General features: G+C 41.2%; 1 protein-coding gene across 2 annotated transcripts in view; it reads right to left on the reverse strand.

Moving 5' to 3' along the window:
- The window catches only part of HECW2 (HECT, C2 and WW domain containing E3 ubiquitin protein ligase 2), a 126,350-nt gene that overhangs the window by 64,258 nt on the left and 46,852 nt on the right, over positions 1-15,240 (reverse strand). For both annotated transcript variants that reach the window (XM_065840657.2, XM_065840656.2), the window contains exon 2: positions 8,947-9,287. In XM_065840657.2, coding sequence (XP_065696729.1) covers positions 8,947-9,238 — 292 coding nt within the window. In that variant the 5' untranslated portion in view covers positions 9,239-9,287. The remainder of the gene's footprint in view (positions 1-8,946; positions 9,288-15,240) is intronic.

Raw genomic sequence — 15,240 nt, forward strand, 5'->3', positions numbered from 1 at the left:
AGGCCCAAAGAGATTCATTTGGTATAGCGAATAAATCTGAATAAATTATAGAAATATCTTTCATTGTATATATGCAAATTGCAAGCAGACAAAAAGGCTAAGTTCAGTAAATACACCTGTTTCCTAGAACTGAACAAATAACACAACCCAGAAGAAAGTACAAGAGATAAAAGGTATGTATTTCTTCTTAAATCCTTGTAAGGGCTTAAAGCATCCTAATGAGCTGAAATCTCATCAGTGGGGAGCTCTCAGGCATTAAGGGGCAGGAGGCCCTCCCTGGCCAGATGTCGCTTTCTGCCCATGGTCACAGAGGAAAACGAGAGTATCTGCAAAAACACCACGGAAAGTGGTTTAACTGCTCACACGTTCATACCCTCCACCAGTTACACGTGGCTTTTTGTGCAGGTGAAAGTTTCAACCAGAATCACTGATTTTTATTTATAAAAAGATTGATTGATTTTTAAACGGTGTGTGAAAGTTTTCTTTATTGCTGGGGCTGAAGGGCTAAACCAAGAAACCCCAGCTGCAGTGTACCCACAGAAGAGAGACAATGCCTGGGAGGAGCAGGGGTTTTCCTACATACAGCAACTGCTATTTAGGGCTCCAGGAGGTTAGTTTGGATTTTGCCTTCTCAGTGGGATGATGGTTCGAACCCTGCAACTATTGCAATAGTGTAAATACCTCTGGATTTCCCCCGATGTGTTATCTGTCCACAGCAGGTGAGACAAGCGATTCACCCCTGAAAGGAGAGGGCAGGCTGCCCGGATTCCTCAGCTTCGCTTTTCACTGCATTATTTCATGCAGTTTCTGACGTTGTCTGATGAATATTCTTCTTAATCTGTCCCAGCCTTTGGACAGTCGCAGCATCAGCTGGCATTTCATTCCCAGGGTTCAAAGCCCATTCCAATGTCTAATACAGAAACATTTCTAAAGATATTTGGTTATTTATGATTTCTCACTGCCTTTTACAAACCTTTTCAGTTTCTGAAAGTTGTCAATAAAATATGTCTCTGCAGTGCACACCTCTTAAGGATCTTGTGGGATTTAATATTCCCTCAGCAGCTGTTATTTTTTTTATCTTCAATATTGTGATCTGTTTAAACAGGAATGCAAACTAGGCTATTGTTGTCATCTGACAGTAACAGGCTTCTTAGGAAATTTATTAGAAAGTCAGAGAGTTTGCTGGTTTGGAGTAGAGAAAAATATTTGTATTTAAATAATAGGCTTTTGGCATACTTCAGCTTTTCAGGAATCTAAACCAAATGCAAAACCCACTGAGTTCCTTATTGGTAGATGACAACCGCCATCAGCACACAATATGGTAGAATATATGCAAAAAGCAATACACAAAACAAACAAAAAATAAACCTATGGTTTTGAAAGTACATAAAAACGCTTTCTTGCAGAAAAAAAAATCCTGTTCAGATGGGTTAAATTACACCTAACTATGCACAATTTCATACAGCGAGCTCTGATCCTGAAAACTTCATCAATACCTTTTGTGAACTGAGTCCCTGGGGCATAATTTTCAGCTGAGCTGTGGTTGCTGCATTTCTGTATAATTTTAAAACGTATATCATTGATTACTTGCAAACGCAGAGTGTCCTGGCACCAGCACGCTGACACTGCAGACTTTAACTGCACAATTAAGGAATGACTACAGACATGAGGCAAACGGGGTTTTGGGTGAGCACAGACTGAATTCTGACCCTGTTCACTTTTCAGAAAGTCTTTTTCAGTCATTTCCACCAAACAATTCAGTGTGATTACACATGGTATTAATTTTCAAGCAGACCCAGGATAACCCAGCGACAGTTCAGGAGCGCAGTGCATTCTAAATTTGCACACAGACTGTCAAAGCTGCTATTTTTGCAAGGTAGACAAGCAGAGGAAATCTAACTTGGTCACACACTTCAGAATAACGAAGAAATAACCAGAATCCTGCTTCAGAAGATATTTCAGCTGCACTGAACACCACGGCAAAGCCACTCATAGAGCTGCAACTCCCAATACGTGCTGCTACTTCACTCCTAAAGGTCATATTAAAAAGCTTATAAATCAAAGTGGCCAACACACACTCCAACAAGAGTAAAGCAGCAAGTCAACTGCTCATAGCTGCAAGTGATGGCCAAACACTGACAGAAACCAGAAAACCAGAGGCAGAGGAATTTTTGGAGAGAGGATCAGCTGGATTTTTATTTCATACCTGCATTTATCCAGCTCTCACTGTTTTTAGACACTTTACATACCAACAGGCTCAACTCCTATGCAGTTACTCTGCACTTTCTTCTTTCTGTTGTGATCTGAATGTACTCAGTTTTTTCCAGAGTGCCTGTGTCACCTGTTTGGAGATGGGATATTCATTGCTTCCATCAGGGACTTTCTGTGTAATACACTAAATACATCAGGGACTTTCTGCGTAATGCACCAAAGCAGGGCAAACTGGCTCCACGTTCAAAGTTCAGATCTACATCCAGATGTCCAACTTCTTAAAGATTCCAGAACATCTGGTTTTCCTTTTAGTTTGGCTCATCAGAGAGAAAACCCCAAACCATGACGTTTGATGCTGGCTCCCTCACTTCAGTCCCCGACTTGCTGCATAATTCCTGGGAAGCAAAGAAAATCTCAAAGCCTTGCCTACCTGCTGTACATGTCATATGTGTTACTAAAATGGTGTCATCTCAGTTATTTTTAACCAAACCGTGTAGCTTTCCAGCCAGCTGCCGGTGCGGTGACTCAGCAAAGCCCCGTGCAGAGAAGCTCCTGAAATTCAGGATGTAAACTGTTTGTTCGTGACGGAATCAGGAGAGAAGGACATGGCCCCTGCAGCTTTCACATTCCAGGATGCTGTTTTAAGAAAGCTCGGTAGCCTGCAGCTCAGCAACTTCACATTACTCCTCTTAATTTACACTCACATTCGGTGGCTTCCTTAACTTGGCATCAGAGATTCCGTCTGTCTGAACTCCCAATCCACACCTCTCTTGTGCTGATACCTGAAAACATACCCTACATTTCTAACAGCAAAGCTCGGGTGGCTTTTCTGCATTCTTTCCTTCCAAAACCTTTTGAAACATGCAGTATATATAATAGATTTTCAAATAATATCTCTAAGTTAGTATCCACATAGCTATCAATGGTGTCTATGATTCTGGACACGGTATCCTCTATTTGGTAAGCAATTTATTTCAGGAGGTTGACTCATTTCCTTAAAGCTCTTTCAGCTGTCTGTTGTGACTGAAAAATATTCAGAAAATTTAGAAGTACTCAAGGAAATGAGCCAACACATCCTGGAAGAAATTCATCCAATACACACACAATAAGATAAGTCAGTCTTCAGATTTCTACAGAAATGAGCAGGAGGAAGTTCTAAATAAAAACCAAAATATTTTCTGTGAAATACAAGGTTTGTTGCCCATCATCCTAACGCTCCTTCTGCGCACTTTAAAAGCAACGTACTTTGGCTAATCAGGAAGGTGAAGTATTTTGGGGTGTTTAGTTCGGTGGTGGTTTGCTTTGTTTTTATCCGGTAAAGACAAAAAACCTTCCCTGAAATAGTTTAGCGAAGCTCCCCAATATTTACAATTAAAAAATTGCTGCTGTTATGCTTCATGAGAACTTTATTTCAGATCCCTGCTCAAACTATAATACACATCTCAAGACAAAGAACTTCAGTGAGGTGCATAATGCAACCACAGAACCACCTCAACATGGAATGGTTTGGGTCGGAAGGGACCGTCAAAGCTCATCCAGTCCAACCCCTGCCATGAGCAGGGACATCTTCAACTAGACCACAGCATTGGGATGCTGGTAGAAGGACAAAGAAACAAAAAGTCCTTAAAGCCTTCAAGGGTCTCCAGCAATGCAATCAAGTGCACCATCTTGGAAAAGTCTTTGAAAACAAAAAGCAAAGAACTAGAAACTTTTTTGCAGCCCTTCCAAGAACCAGGTTTCATGGTTTTGAATCTATAAAATCACGACAGGAACAAATGAAAATCCATTTTTCATGAAAAAGTAGTTATTACAAATTGCCTTTGCCCTTCTCTGCATTCTCACATACTTAGGAAACATCAAGAGTGTGACAAGTATTTTGAGTACTCTCCGTCATTAAGCAAAATAAGACAGTTTTTCCTTAAAACATTTCGCTGTCATTGCCTATTAGGCATAAATTTAGCAGCGCGACAGTGCTGAACAGACGCCTTTGGCTTGATGTTGACCGAGCGGGGACGCCTGCAGATGCGCAGGGCTGGCAAGAACTCGAATCTGCTGTTGGTCTACAGCTGGGATTGGCACTTGTCTGTGTCTGTCTAATGTTGGCATTTGTGAAAAGTACGTGGAAAAGGCTGCCTTGCAATACCTCACTTGCTGCTGAGTTAGCGATATTGAAGGAAAGGTCACCCCTTGAGTGGGCTGATGAAAAAGCAAAGGCATTTCAGTCTGATTTTCTCTTTTCTTCCTAGGTCCTGACATGCTAAGCTACTTTTTCCCCACCATGGCATTTGGTACTTTGTCCTCAGTTGTGAGCTAGTGAATTTTGCTCAAAAATCAGACTATGGACAGCATAATAACCACCTCTTTACTGCAAAAGCTAGACAACATTTTTAGAAGGTGCCTTCTTTACGTATTTTCATTGCATGCAGCAGAGACCTTCAAAGATACACTCACTGCATTGAAATGATATTTTTTTAAAGACATTTGCTGAGCTCTTTTCTACCATCAAATGGACACGCCACCCAGTGTTTTCAAAATAATTCGGGAAAAACAAAATCACTGACAACTGGATTGAAAAAGCAGTGCCATTAATTCATCTATGGATTTGGTTCTTGTAAGTAATAGATTATGGATTAGTTTTGCATTATGAACAGTGTTAGAATCCCTCCTGTAAATTTTTTATGAAGTTCTTGGCTCCTTCATCTGCATGGATTTATTAATGACTGTAAGAATCTGAATTAATAGAAAAGTGTCATAAGCTGAATGTTAAATATAGTATGTTAAGGATTTGACTGATGAAGTTAAAACTAGTAGCACTTAAAAAGATGAGAAACATGCATACGAGGACTCTAAAACTAACATTTTATTGGTGGGTATGTTTAATATAACCTTTTAATATATGCTGATATTGGATACACAGGTTCTTATATTATAATTGGAGGAGGTTACTAAGGTGCCAATATTGTCAAGCCCATGGTTTGCAGGCATTAGCAGCAGCCAAAATGAGGAGTAACCACAAATTAATACTGTTATGCCTAATAAGACATAATAGACATTAACAGCACTGCTCGGATTTTAAAGTACAGCAAAGTACTCACAGCGCTAAAACAGAAAATCAAGTGAATAATCAGGCTTTTCTGGAAGATAATGAAGTTATTACTTTTTATGTTTGCTATAATGGAAGCCAGAGAAATCTTTTGGGTATAAAGTTCCTTAACATTTTATAGTCTGTCTAACATAAGCCACTATTTTAAGTGTATTAAAGGCAGTTTATGTGAAAGCTTTTTTCTTTTTAATCTTCTTTGACCTGAAATGGAAAGGCTCCAAACTCCATTACCCCAGGAGACTTAGCGAAGACACAGATCCTATCTAAATTGCCCTATATAACTCTGCAACAGGCTTTTTTGCTTTGATTTTTGTTTTTGCAATGCTATTGTGGATCCACACAGTAAGTGTAACAAAAAGCCAAGCAGCCTGTGAAAAGCAACTAAGGGAAATAATGACCTTTGATAGGTAGCATTATAAACGTGCTAAGGATCTCTAGAATAAGGGCATGCGTCTCACAATTAGGACTGCATAAATTAACACAAAATAGGCCAACCTGGGCAATTTGGCTATGGGAGTTCATCTATTTAAACCAAAAGTAGGGTTTGCTTCTCTCTCACAACTTTTTTATTCTTCATTTTGTACTTTCTGCTTTCTTTAAATATGAGACTTCATGGTAACATGGGCAACAAAGATGCTGAAGGGAGGGAAGCATCTCCTTTATGAGGAAAGGCTGAGGGAGCTGGGGCTCTGGAGCTTGGAGGAGACCAAGGGGTGACCTAATTCATGGTGATCAATATGGAAAGGGTGAGTGTCAGGAGGATGGAGCCAGGCTCTTCTCGGTGACAATCAGTGATAGGACAAGGGGCAATGGGTGCAAACTGGAACACAGGAGGTTCCACTTAAATATGAGAAGAAACTTGTTCCTGGTGAGGGTGTCAGAGCCTGGCCCAGGCTGCCCAGGGAGGTTGTGGAGTCTCCTTCTCTGCAGACATTCAAACCCGCCTGGACACCTTCCTGTGGAACCTCAGCTGGGTGTTCCTGCTCCAGCGGGCGGATTGCAGTGGATGAGCTTTCCAGGTCCCTTCCAACCCCTGACATTCTGGGATTCTGTGATCCATCAAACTCTTCAAGATTCAACTTCCATGAGCATCCAATGAGTGGTCGAGTGTCCACCTGTGAATCCTTGAACTGTTCCCACTTCCCAAGGAAGCCTTGATGCCCTGTTGCTACAATAGTGGAAAGAAAACTGGGGGGGGGGGGGGGGGGGGGGGGTGTGAGGGGGCGGGGAAAGAAACTAGAAATAAGTGCTACACAGTGGCAAGAAAACTGGGATGGTCTTGTATTCCCTTCAAACGGAGTACTCATTATCATCTTTGATTCCAGCTGGGTCCAATACTTTGTGCAGCCTTCCTCACTGGAGAACTTCAGAGTCTGAGCACTCTTGCCGTAGCAAGATTCAGATTCCCCTTAATTAGAAGGAAAAAAAATGTCTTGAAAACTCTGATAGCTTACATAGGGCGTGGAACAAACATTTTGACAACATGCACGTACAGAGCAAAAGCTGGGGAAGTACAGGACAAGCAAACGTCATGAGTCTAATAGGATGCAAAGCGTGTTTGTTAAATTCCGTAGTCTTCTACCACTTCAAAAGATGAAGAAGGTTTTCACTCTAAATCCTAGTTTAGTTCTTCAAAAAAACCTGAGAGAATTGAGAATCTTGCCTCTGGAGCTAGAAAGCTGCTTCAACAAACCCTGATGGACATGGCTGTTCAGGCTGCAGAAACCAGAGTTCAGACAGTACAAACCCAGCAATAACCAGGAAAAAGGATGTTTGCTTTCCCAGAATACGCCGTGTCCCTCACATGAGCTTTTGTCCTGGGAATCCTTAGGAATATGCTGGAAAAGAAGACGACCCTCAACAAGAAAACAGATCACATTTGAGCTGTACATGGTGGTGGAAACGGAGGAAGATACGTGCAAAGTACCCAAGCCAGCAAACTCTCACAAGTATCTAAAAACATTTTTTAAAATACAAAACTCTAGAATGACTGAGCATGAATTTAGCTATGTGGAGCTATGCAGATTTTTTGCATAGTGAGGTTTAACTTATTGCATTTAAAAATGAAAGATCCAAAGTTCCTGCAGAGGAGCATCCTGTGGCCGTTATACTGAATTAGCGTCCAATAAAACATGCGGTTTTCTCTACTAAGTATTTGTCCATTTACAACTTCCTCCCCTTTTTTAACAAACAAACAAACCCAACAGAAGTCTGGAAAAAGTCCACACGCACCTAAAATAAAAATCAGTCCTTCAGAATAAGATGATACTGTGTTACTCAGTTGAGGCTTTTTTATTTTTAAAAAGACAACATCTATTTTTATAATCACCTAGCAGGCCAAACATTCCACTGAACTGGTACTGCACTTACAGAAATCTCCATCTACTATCCTATGCAGTAAAACCACACTCGTAAGCACAGAACTAACAGCTTCCTCATGATAGAAAACTAATGAGACAGCTAATTGAATCAACGAAAGAACGAAGAGGGAAGGCAGTTTCCCAGTGTGTCATTTTCGATTCCTTTTATAATGGATGTATTCTATGAAATTAATTGGAAGTGAACATTTACCTGGATTGCTTCAGACCTTTGCCAGATCTCTCTGTACTAGTGCCCGAGCACAGAATGATGTTCATTTTCAGAATTTCACCCTCTGTTCATTTACAGAACGAACAATCTTTTTTCTTCCCCCAAAACACACTGATCCAGCTTTCATGACAGTTAATTGTACAACCAACAGAAGAAAAAAGCCACAGAACCGTGCTTTTGGTTCTGTAAATAAATAAGAGCAAAATATTTGCCTTTTTCTGCTCCTAGCTCCTTGAAAAACGCGGCTTTCCTAGAGACATGGGCAGACATGGGGGTACGTGTTGTCTCGCATTAGCAACCACACACAATCTTCGCTGCCTTCAGGAGCCAGTGCCAGAGGAGAGGGATTTTCTAAGACAAATGGTTTTGATTGTAAAGAAAGAACAGGATGCATAACCTCAAGTAACTACATTGAATATTATTAATAATAATAATAATAATAATAACAATGGAGTTTTTAGTTTTAAATATATTCACCCTTGAACATCTGGCTCCTGAGCAAATAAGGAGAGAATGTCCTCAACTTCCAAAGGAGTAAGTAGGAATTGTGTGTACTTCATGCACACAAATTCTCACTCCTTCAGAACTGCTACAATTCAATTCTACAAAGTCAAAGAGTTATGCAAAATACATTTTAACAAATATTAAGATTTTACAAATTTTAAGATTTTACTCCAGAACACTGTATAAACATTGGCGAGTAAGCATGTCAAGTTACACGATGAATATGATACTCTGAATTTTCCGGCATGTAAGCCAGCCACCAAAGGTGAACACAGGCAACCGTATGCACATTTGTTGTTTAAGAAGAATACATTTCATCTTCTAGCAGGTCATTGTGAAACCAGATCCGCATTAATCAGAATCATGTTTTTACATAGCTCACTGTGCTCAGAAAATCAAACAGAAATTCAAGGCAATTCTCTGCAGTCTTACCTCAATTCTAGATCAATCACGTTGTGAGCCAGAATGCGTATCAGAAAAGATGAAGTGGCAAAAGAGCAAGAAACACACCAAAATATTACAACACGGCTCCAACTTACCTATGTGATAAAGTCCTATCCAGTCAGTTGGGTCTACTTCTTCTTTAATATCCCAGAAAATTATGAGGTTCTGCGATTGCCCCAAGGTGTATTCGTACATACTGGCTGTCAGGCTCGACCGGCTGTCCGAGGTCACCAGGTCTGTATCGCTGTTGGCACGTTGCAGGTTCATGTTCTCGGCCATGGTGCCCTGAGATGCCAAACTCTGCAGGTTCTCCGGGCTCAGGGTGTAGCGGAGCTGCGGGTTGCGCCGGCGCACGAAAAGCAGGTGTTCGCGGGCTGAACTGGCCATCTCTTCACCGCTGCTCGCAGTTTACGTGAAGAAGTTGTTGTTCAGAGATCTATCACGAAGAAGACAAAAATAAAGCATCACAGTGAGACAGCGGCTTACTCAGTCAAATGTTAAATGGAGAGGCATTAGTACAAAATATTCCTACAGAAGCCTAAAATGGACTGAGTAAATTATTTTACTTCATTGATCTACTGCAGCCACCTTGCGACAAAATTCAGAGTTAACCACACACCGTGAAATAACATTTATAAGCCAGAAAGCAAAACATCCAAGAGCATCTATCAAGCAAGAACAGGCGTAGTAACAAAGCTAATTGAAGTCTGGCAAGTAGCCTGAAGAGTGAAGAGATAATGAACTCGTCTTCCAGAGAAAACACAGCAGTATACAACGTACTTTCACTTAGATGTGTTAGTTTCCAACAATACTCTCTAAGCACTGTATGTTCAGAATCAGGGAAGTATTCAGGATCTTAATGAGGTCGGACATATCACAGATTTATGCTACTATAAAATCAGTTTGGAAGGATTTTATTTTTTTAAGATACAAAGCATAGATTCTGAGATTCTCTGCACCATACAAAAACATGCCGGACTGTTGACTGGGGTACTTTAGACTACGGATATAGATATATATATATATATATACAATTAACCCATGTCAGCTTGTCTGTGCAGTCAGATTTTGTTGGTGTTTTCCATCAGCAACCAGAGGTCTCATGTTATAAATTCCAGAGCTTTCCTCTAGCCCTGAGACAGCCTGGGCAGTCACTGCCACCTTGGTCGCGCTGGTCCCATCATACCAGAATTATCCACGGCTACTAAAAATACCGGCATTTGAAAATACGCCTCACATGACTCACAATCGCAGATAAACTATTGGAAAGACAAGAATAGCAAAATAGTAAGAGAGAACGGCTTATAGAAGGAATCAGCGGTGGGGAACCTCCTGCCATAGGAGGAACATGGAATTTTCCTTACCTAAGCTCCATGACTTTGCCTGTTTCAAAAGCTGCACTTGATATCAAATCATTGGTTCTTTATTTGACAGAACCAGCTCACATTTGGCAGAACCATTTTTTTTTCAGAAGAAACTGTTTTTTCTGTTAATGTGTTTTTCAGTGAAAACCATGAAAATGATCTTCTGTATTCTATTTCCCTGAAATAGGAAGCAGCCATTTCCCCCAAAGCCAAACCAGTCCAGTGGTAACTCCAGAGCTCACCGGGCTGGTGAAGTCCTGGGCTTCTTACACTCTTCACACAATTTGAAAATATTATTTCAACATTTCTCACCGGACTGCAACTTCACCAGTGACCACATCGGTTATTCCACTATAGCATCTTCTGTGAGGGATGTACACAAGAAAGATTTATTGTCACACATCCACATAACCACTTATAAGAAAAACGTGTGGGTGTAGACGTATTAAATAAAGCCAATAAGAGGTACCTGTGTATTATTCCTGGGCTTTCTTCTTGGTGCTACAACCTTCAGCTATAGCATGCAATGTGTTTGTTCTTCTAAAATAAACCCAGGCATTGTCAGACAGCACCAGGTGTCACCTGTTCTAATGTTCCCTGTTTCAAGCAAGGGAGCCTGTAATCCAGAATCAGGCAGAGCCCACGAGAAGTGAGTGGACTGGGTGGCCACTTGCATAGGATTATAACTGTAATTAGACCTACAGTACCCTACCACCCATCAAACGTCTGACAACCAGGTCATTAAACAGAAACCTCTGCCTCTAGAGCTCAAAAAGACATTTAATTATTAAACAGAAAAAACAAGTAGAACACTTGGAGATCTCAAGACTGTGATTGTTTTAAAAACAAAAAAAGAACAAACAAAAAAGGCATTTTCATATTTTGAGGGTTTTCTTTTCCTATTCATTCCTCTTTCCTGACACGATGAATCTTCAAAACCTGCCTCTTCACTTTTATTTCCTATCACTCATCTTCAGTTTTCTTTTTAGTAACATTTTTCAGTGTATGCACTCTTCTAGTGTATCACCAATTCTTCTGCTATTTTTCAGCTTTTCTTGAATTTGAGATGTTTTGAAATATTAAGAAGTAATAAAGTTCAACTCATCCAATTGTATGCAATTCATCAAACGCTGCACATGGTGCAGCATCAAATATTGCAGAACAGGAAAGAAACAGAACTTGAGTTCAATAATTATACATGTACAGACGTGACACGGAGATTACGATACTTCCTTCACAAAGTACGTAACATGGTCCTTCCCGGCAGGAGCAATGACTGGGCTGTGTACACACAACTTTTTATTTTGGGGACTCATGAACTCCTCCTCTGTCGTGTTCCCGCACGCTCCGCCTCCAACACCGGTGTCGGTGACAGAAAGGAAACTTTGGTAAAAAAGAGTTTAAGTGAGAGTCAGGAAGTCAGTGTATTGTTTCTCTCTGCGGAATATTATTCCCTATATCTGAAAATCCTGGGTGACTTTGAGACCAGAGGGCAAATAAGAAATAGTCACCAACTTCCTCCCTCCCCTTCTTTTTTTGTCCTCTTTGTTTTTTGCTTTGTGATGTGGGCAACAGCACCTGCTAACAGTTAAGTCCTAAATGTCACAGTGAAAGGCAGGAAGAGCCCCAGTTTTTATGGCAGTAAAATCACTGCAAAAGAAGTGCCATGCAAGAGGATTACAAGTTAAAGACAAAGTTTTAATAGGAGGGACAACAATTTTCCTTCAGCTGCCAAGCTGTACAGTGCACCCAAGGCAGTACTGGCAGTTGTTGGAACATACTGAAAACCTATTTGTGGCAGATGGGACAAACTCATCCATGTTTAAGGACACATGAGAACTAACTTGTACTAGCTGGGACTATCCCACAGCTTGAGAGATCAGAACAGCCTGAGAAAAACATTAACCCCTTTGCAACAGCCCATTTGCTTACGTTGTTCTCGCACTGGTGAATCACAGACATCTTAACAGTTTCTGAAAGGAAAGTAAAACACAAATCTAAGTGCTGGGTAACTTCTCTGATCCTACTCATAAACCCAAGTGCCTTAAGGTTGAGATTTAAACAATGAATCCAACAAATCATGTAACTTAAAGCAATTGAAATCAATTTGCAATGAACAAGTTAAACTCACACGTAAATGAGTTTCTATTATGGAAAAAATACCTCCAAAAATTCGGGGCTCGTAAGCTTTTTCTAAATTCAGTGAAATATGTTGTAAAGGGGCCATGGTGTCAGATCGTACTCTGCTACGTAGGATCTCATGGTAAGCAGGGACGTTAATTAAAGAGATTTGTAAAGGGAGAACTATGACACGCATATTGTAAAAGGAGATAAAGGCAATTGCCAGAAAACCCAAACCATCAGGAGAGATAGAAGGGGAAAAAGAGCCACTGCTTTAATTATTTGCAGTCTGAAAATTCAGTCCAAAAATAGGATGAAAAGCTTGCACGGTGCCTTCCTGCCTGCAAAATTAAGTAGTACAGTATTTCATCTAAAAAGTGAAACCTGTACCAAAGCTGCTTATCTGTATCACAGCATTTGCTTCAATACCTGACAAGAAGCTTAGAGAGAAATAGGACTGATTTCCTCTTAATCCTTAAATGGCACAAGTTCAGGATTATTTCTACCTAAATATACTCCTCAATTACTAATCACAGAAGAAAAAGACCTGGGAAAAAGTTCCACGTAATATACAAAATACAGACAGGAAAAATCCCCTTGCCCAACCGTCTTCACTAAAGGAGAAAGAAAGGAAATGTGAAACCATTTCTGACATGCGGTCAAACATTCAATAGTTTTTAAAAATACATGAATGAAAGAACGGGAGTTGCAGCATTGGAATAACTAAAAACATCCCACCCCACCATACAAAACAAACCAGATTTCACATGCTGCCCTGTTTATGTTACTCCCAACAATGATTCATTTCTTGTTTATGTAGTGATCTCCTACATGGCGTACGGGTCTCACTGACCGGCTGCTCCCACAGCATTTACTGCAAACCGAGGCCGCAGGGCAGGACTGGCCACCCCTGGGCAACCTGAGGCCGTCTCCTCTGGTCCTGGCGCTTGTTCCTGGGGAGCAGAGCCCGACCCCCCTGGCTCCAAGCTCCTTTCAGGCAGTTCAGAGATCAGAAGGTCTCCCCTCAGCTCCTGTTCTCCAGCTGAACCCCCCAGGTCCCTCAGCCGCTCCCATCACACTTCTGCTCCAGCCCCTCACCAGCTCCGTTCCCTTCTCTAGACACATTCAGGCAATTCTTGGTTCGTCTCTCAAATGCCACTTCCATTCACGTAATTATACAGGCAAAAGAACTCAATACGAAGAACAGAAAGAACGCTGTTTTCCCAGTTATACTGTGTGGCACTGCTTTGCTCGGTACAAAGATTTATAAAACGCTACAATAAAGAGCTCGGACTGAGCAGCTCTGAGCTCTACGAGGCTGAGAAAACACTTCTTCAATAAACTTGGAATTTGAGGATTTTCTCCGCACAGGACTCAAAACTAGCCTGTTTTCTGGGATAAGTTATCACCACAGTCCATTTGCAGCTATCCATACTCTGGCTTCAAACTTGCTAAAAGCAGAGTGGTCAATATTCACTGTCAGCTGCAAACCCTGCCTAAGAAGCTAGGTGATGGTTCATCATATGATTAATTCGTGCTTCACCAGTCTGCACTTACCCTGCTCTCAGGACTAAAGGGCTTTCAAGCAAGATCATCAGTAACTGATTTTGCCCAAGACAAAGAGATGAACTCAACAGCACCAGAATTTCCTTCTGGAAACTGTAATTCAGATGTTTTAAAGTAAAGCTACAAATTTTTGTGCTGAAAATTTGCCGGGATGTTGCCATACGTGAGAGGGAGGAGAAAAAAGAAAGAGAGGAAGTGCGCGTGCTCCGCTTTGGACTCAAACCTGGTGACTCAGCTCAGATGTTCAACATCAGCTCAGATTACAAATCCACCATGTAATTTAGACTGGCTGAAAATCTTCCCTAAAGGAAAGAAGCATACAGTTCAGCATAAATATGTATTTAAAAAACAATACAAAACCAGTCTATGTGGTACATTATTTGGCCAGAGAATAACGGTTAATTCCGAGTGTAACAGAATACCTATTTTAGACCCTGTCAATGTATTTTTGTGCAGTTCAATTTTAAAGTCAGTCCTTACACATTTTTGTGGAAAACAAAAGCTGGAAACCAATGTCACTCATCATATTACCTTAGCTGCTTGAGTAAGGCTTACAACTCCCACCTCACCAACTGTGACTCCCTTACGTGACGCAGAAGTTGCTGCTCAAGCCCGTTGTGAAGAGCAGCAGCCCGAAGGGTTCTGCAGCTTTTTCACAGGTCTGCTCACCCTGCTCCGTAGCCCATCAGGCACCACTCTGCTTCTGGTACAACTTGTATTAATTTTCACACCAAAACTTCCGCATGGAGCTAGCTAGCACACAGAAGCTCTGGCAAAAGAGTAAAGAAACTGAGAAGATTACAGGGGTAATCTTTACACAATCCTTTCTGGCTGGTCTGCAGATGTATCAGAGTATTGCTCTGCGGATTACAAGAGGATGTCTATGGCTGAAAATTCATCCCCATCTTTCACTGGAAGCTGCAATACAAGAACTGGACATAAACGTAAGTGGAACATACCAGATACACTCTTATCCTCTACGCACATGAAGAAACAAAACTTGACTGGAAATTTCAGCACAATTTCATAGCCGTGAGGCTACGCTCTGTGTGTGTTATACAGCCCCTCAACCTCCTCCTGGAGTGGCAACTACTGGACCCAAGATCATTTATTTCAGTAATCTGAGCGACAGCACCACCCCTCAAAGAGCTGAGGTCACAAATGAGGCAGAAGAGACTGGAGGTGCAGACCCACTGTACCAGGAAACTACGGCCTCGGATAATTCACCATACAACATACTCTATAAAAACTTGAAAATCAGAATCTCCGCTACCAAAGTTTTGATCTTCAGTGTTCGTGACACTAATATATCTGCTGCTGGCTGCTGTCGATTGGGTG

Source organism: Patagioenas fasciata, chromosome 7 (assembly GCF_037038585.1).
Source record: "Patagioenas fasciata isolate bPatFas1 chromosome 7, bPatFas1.hap1, whole genome shotgun sequence".
Lineage (NCBI taxonomy): Eukaryota > Metazoa > Chordata > Aves > Columbiformes > Columbidae > Patagioenas > Patagioenas fasciata.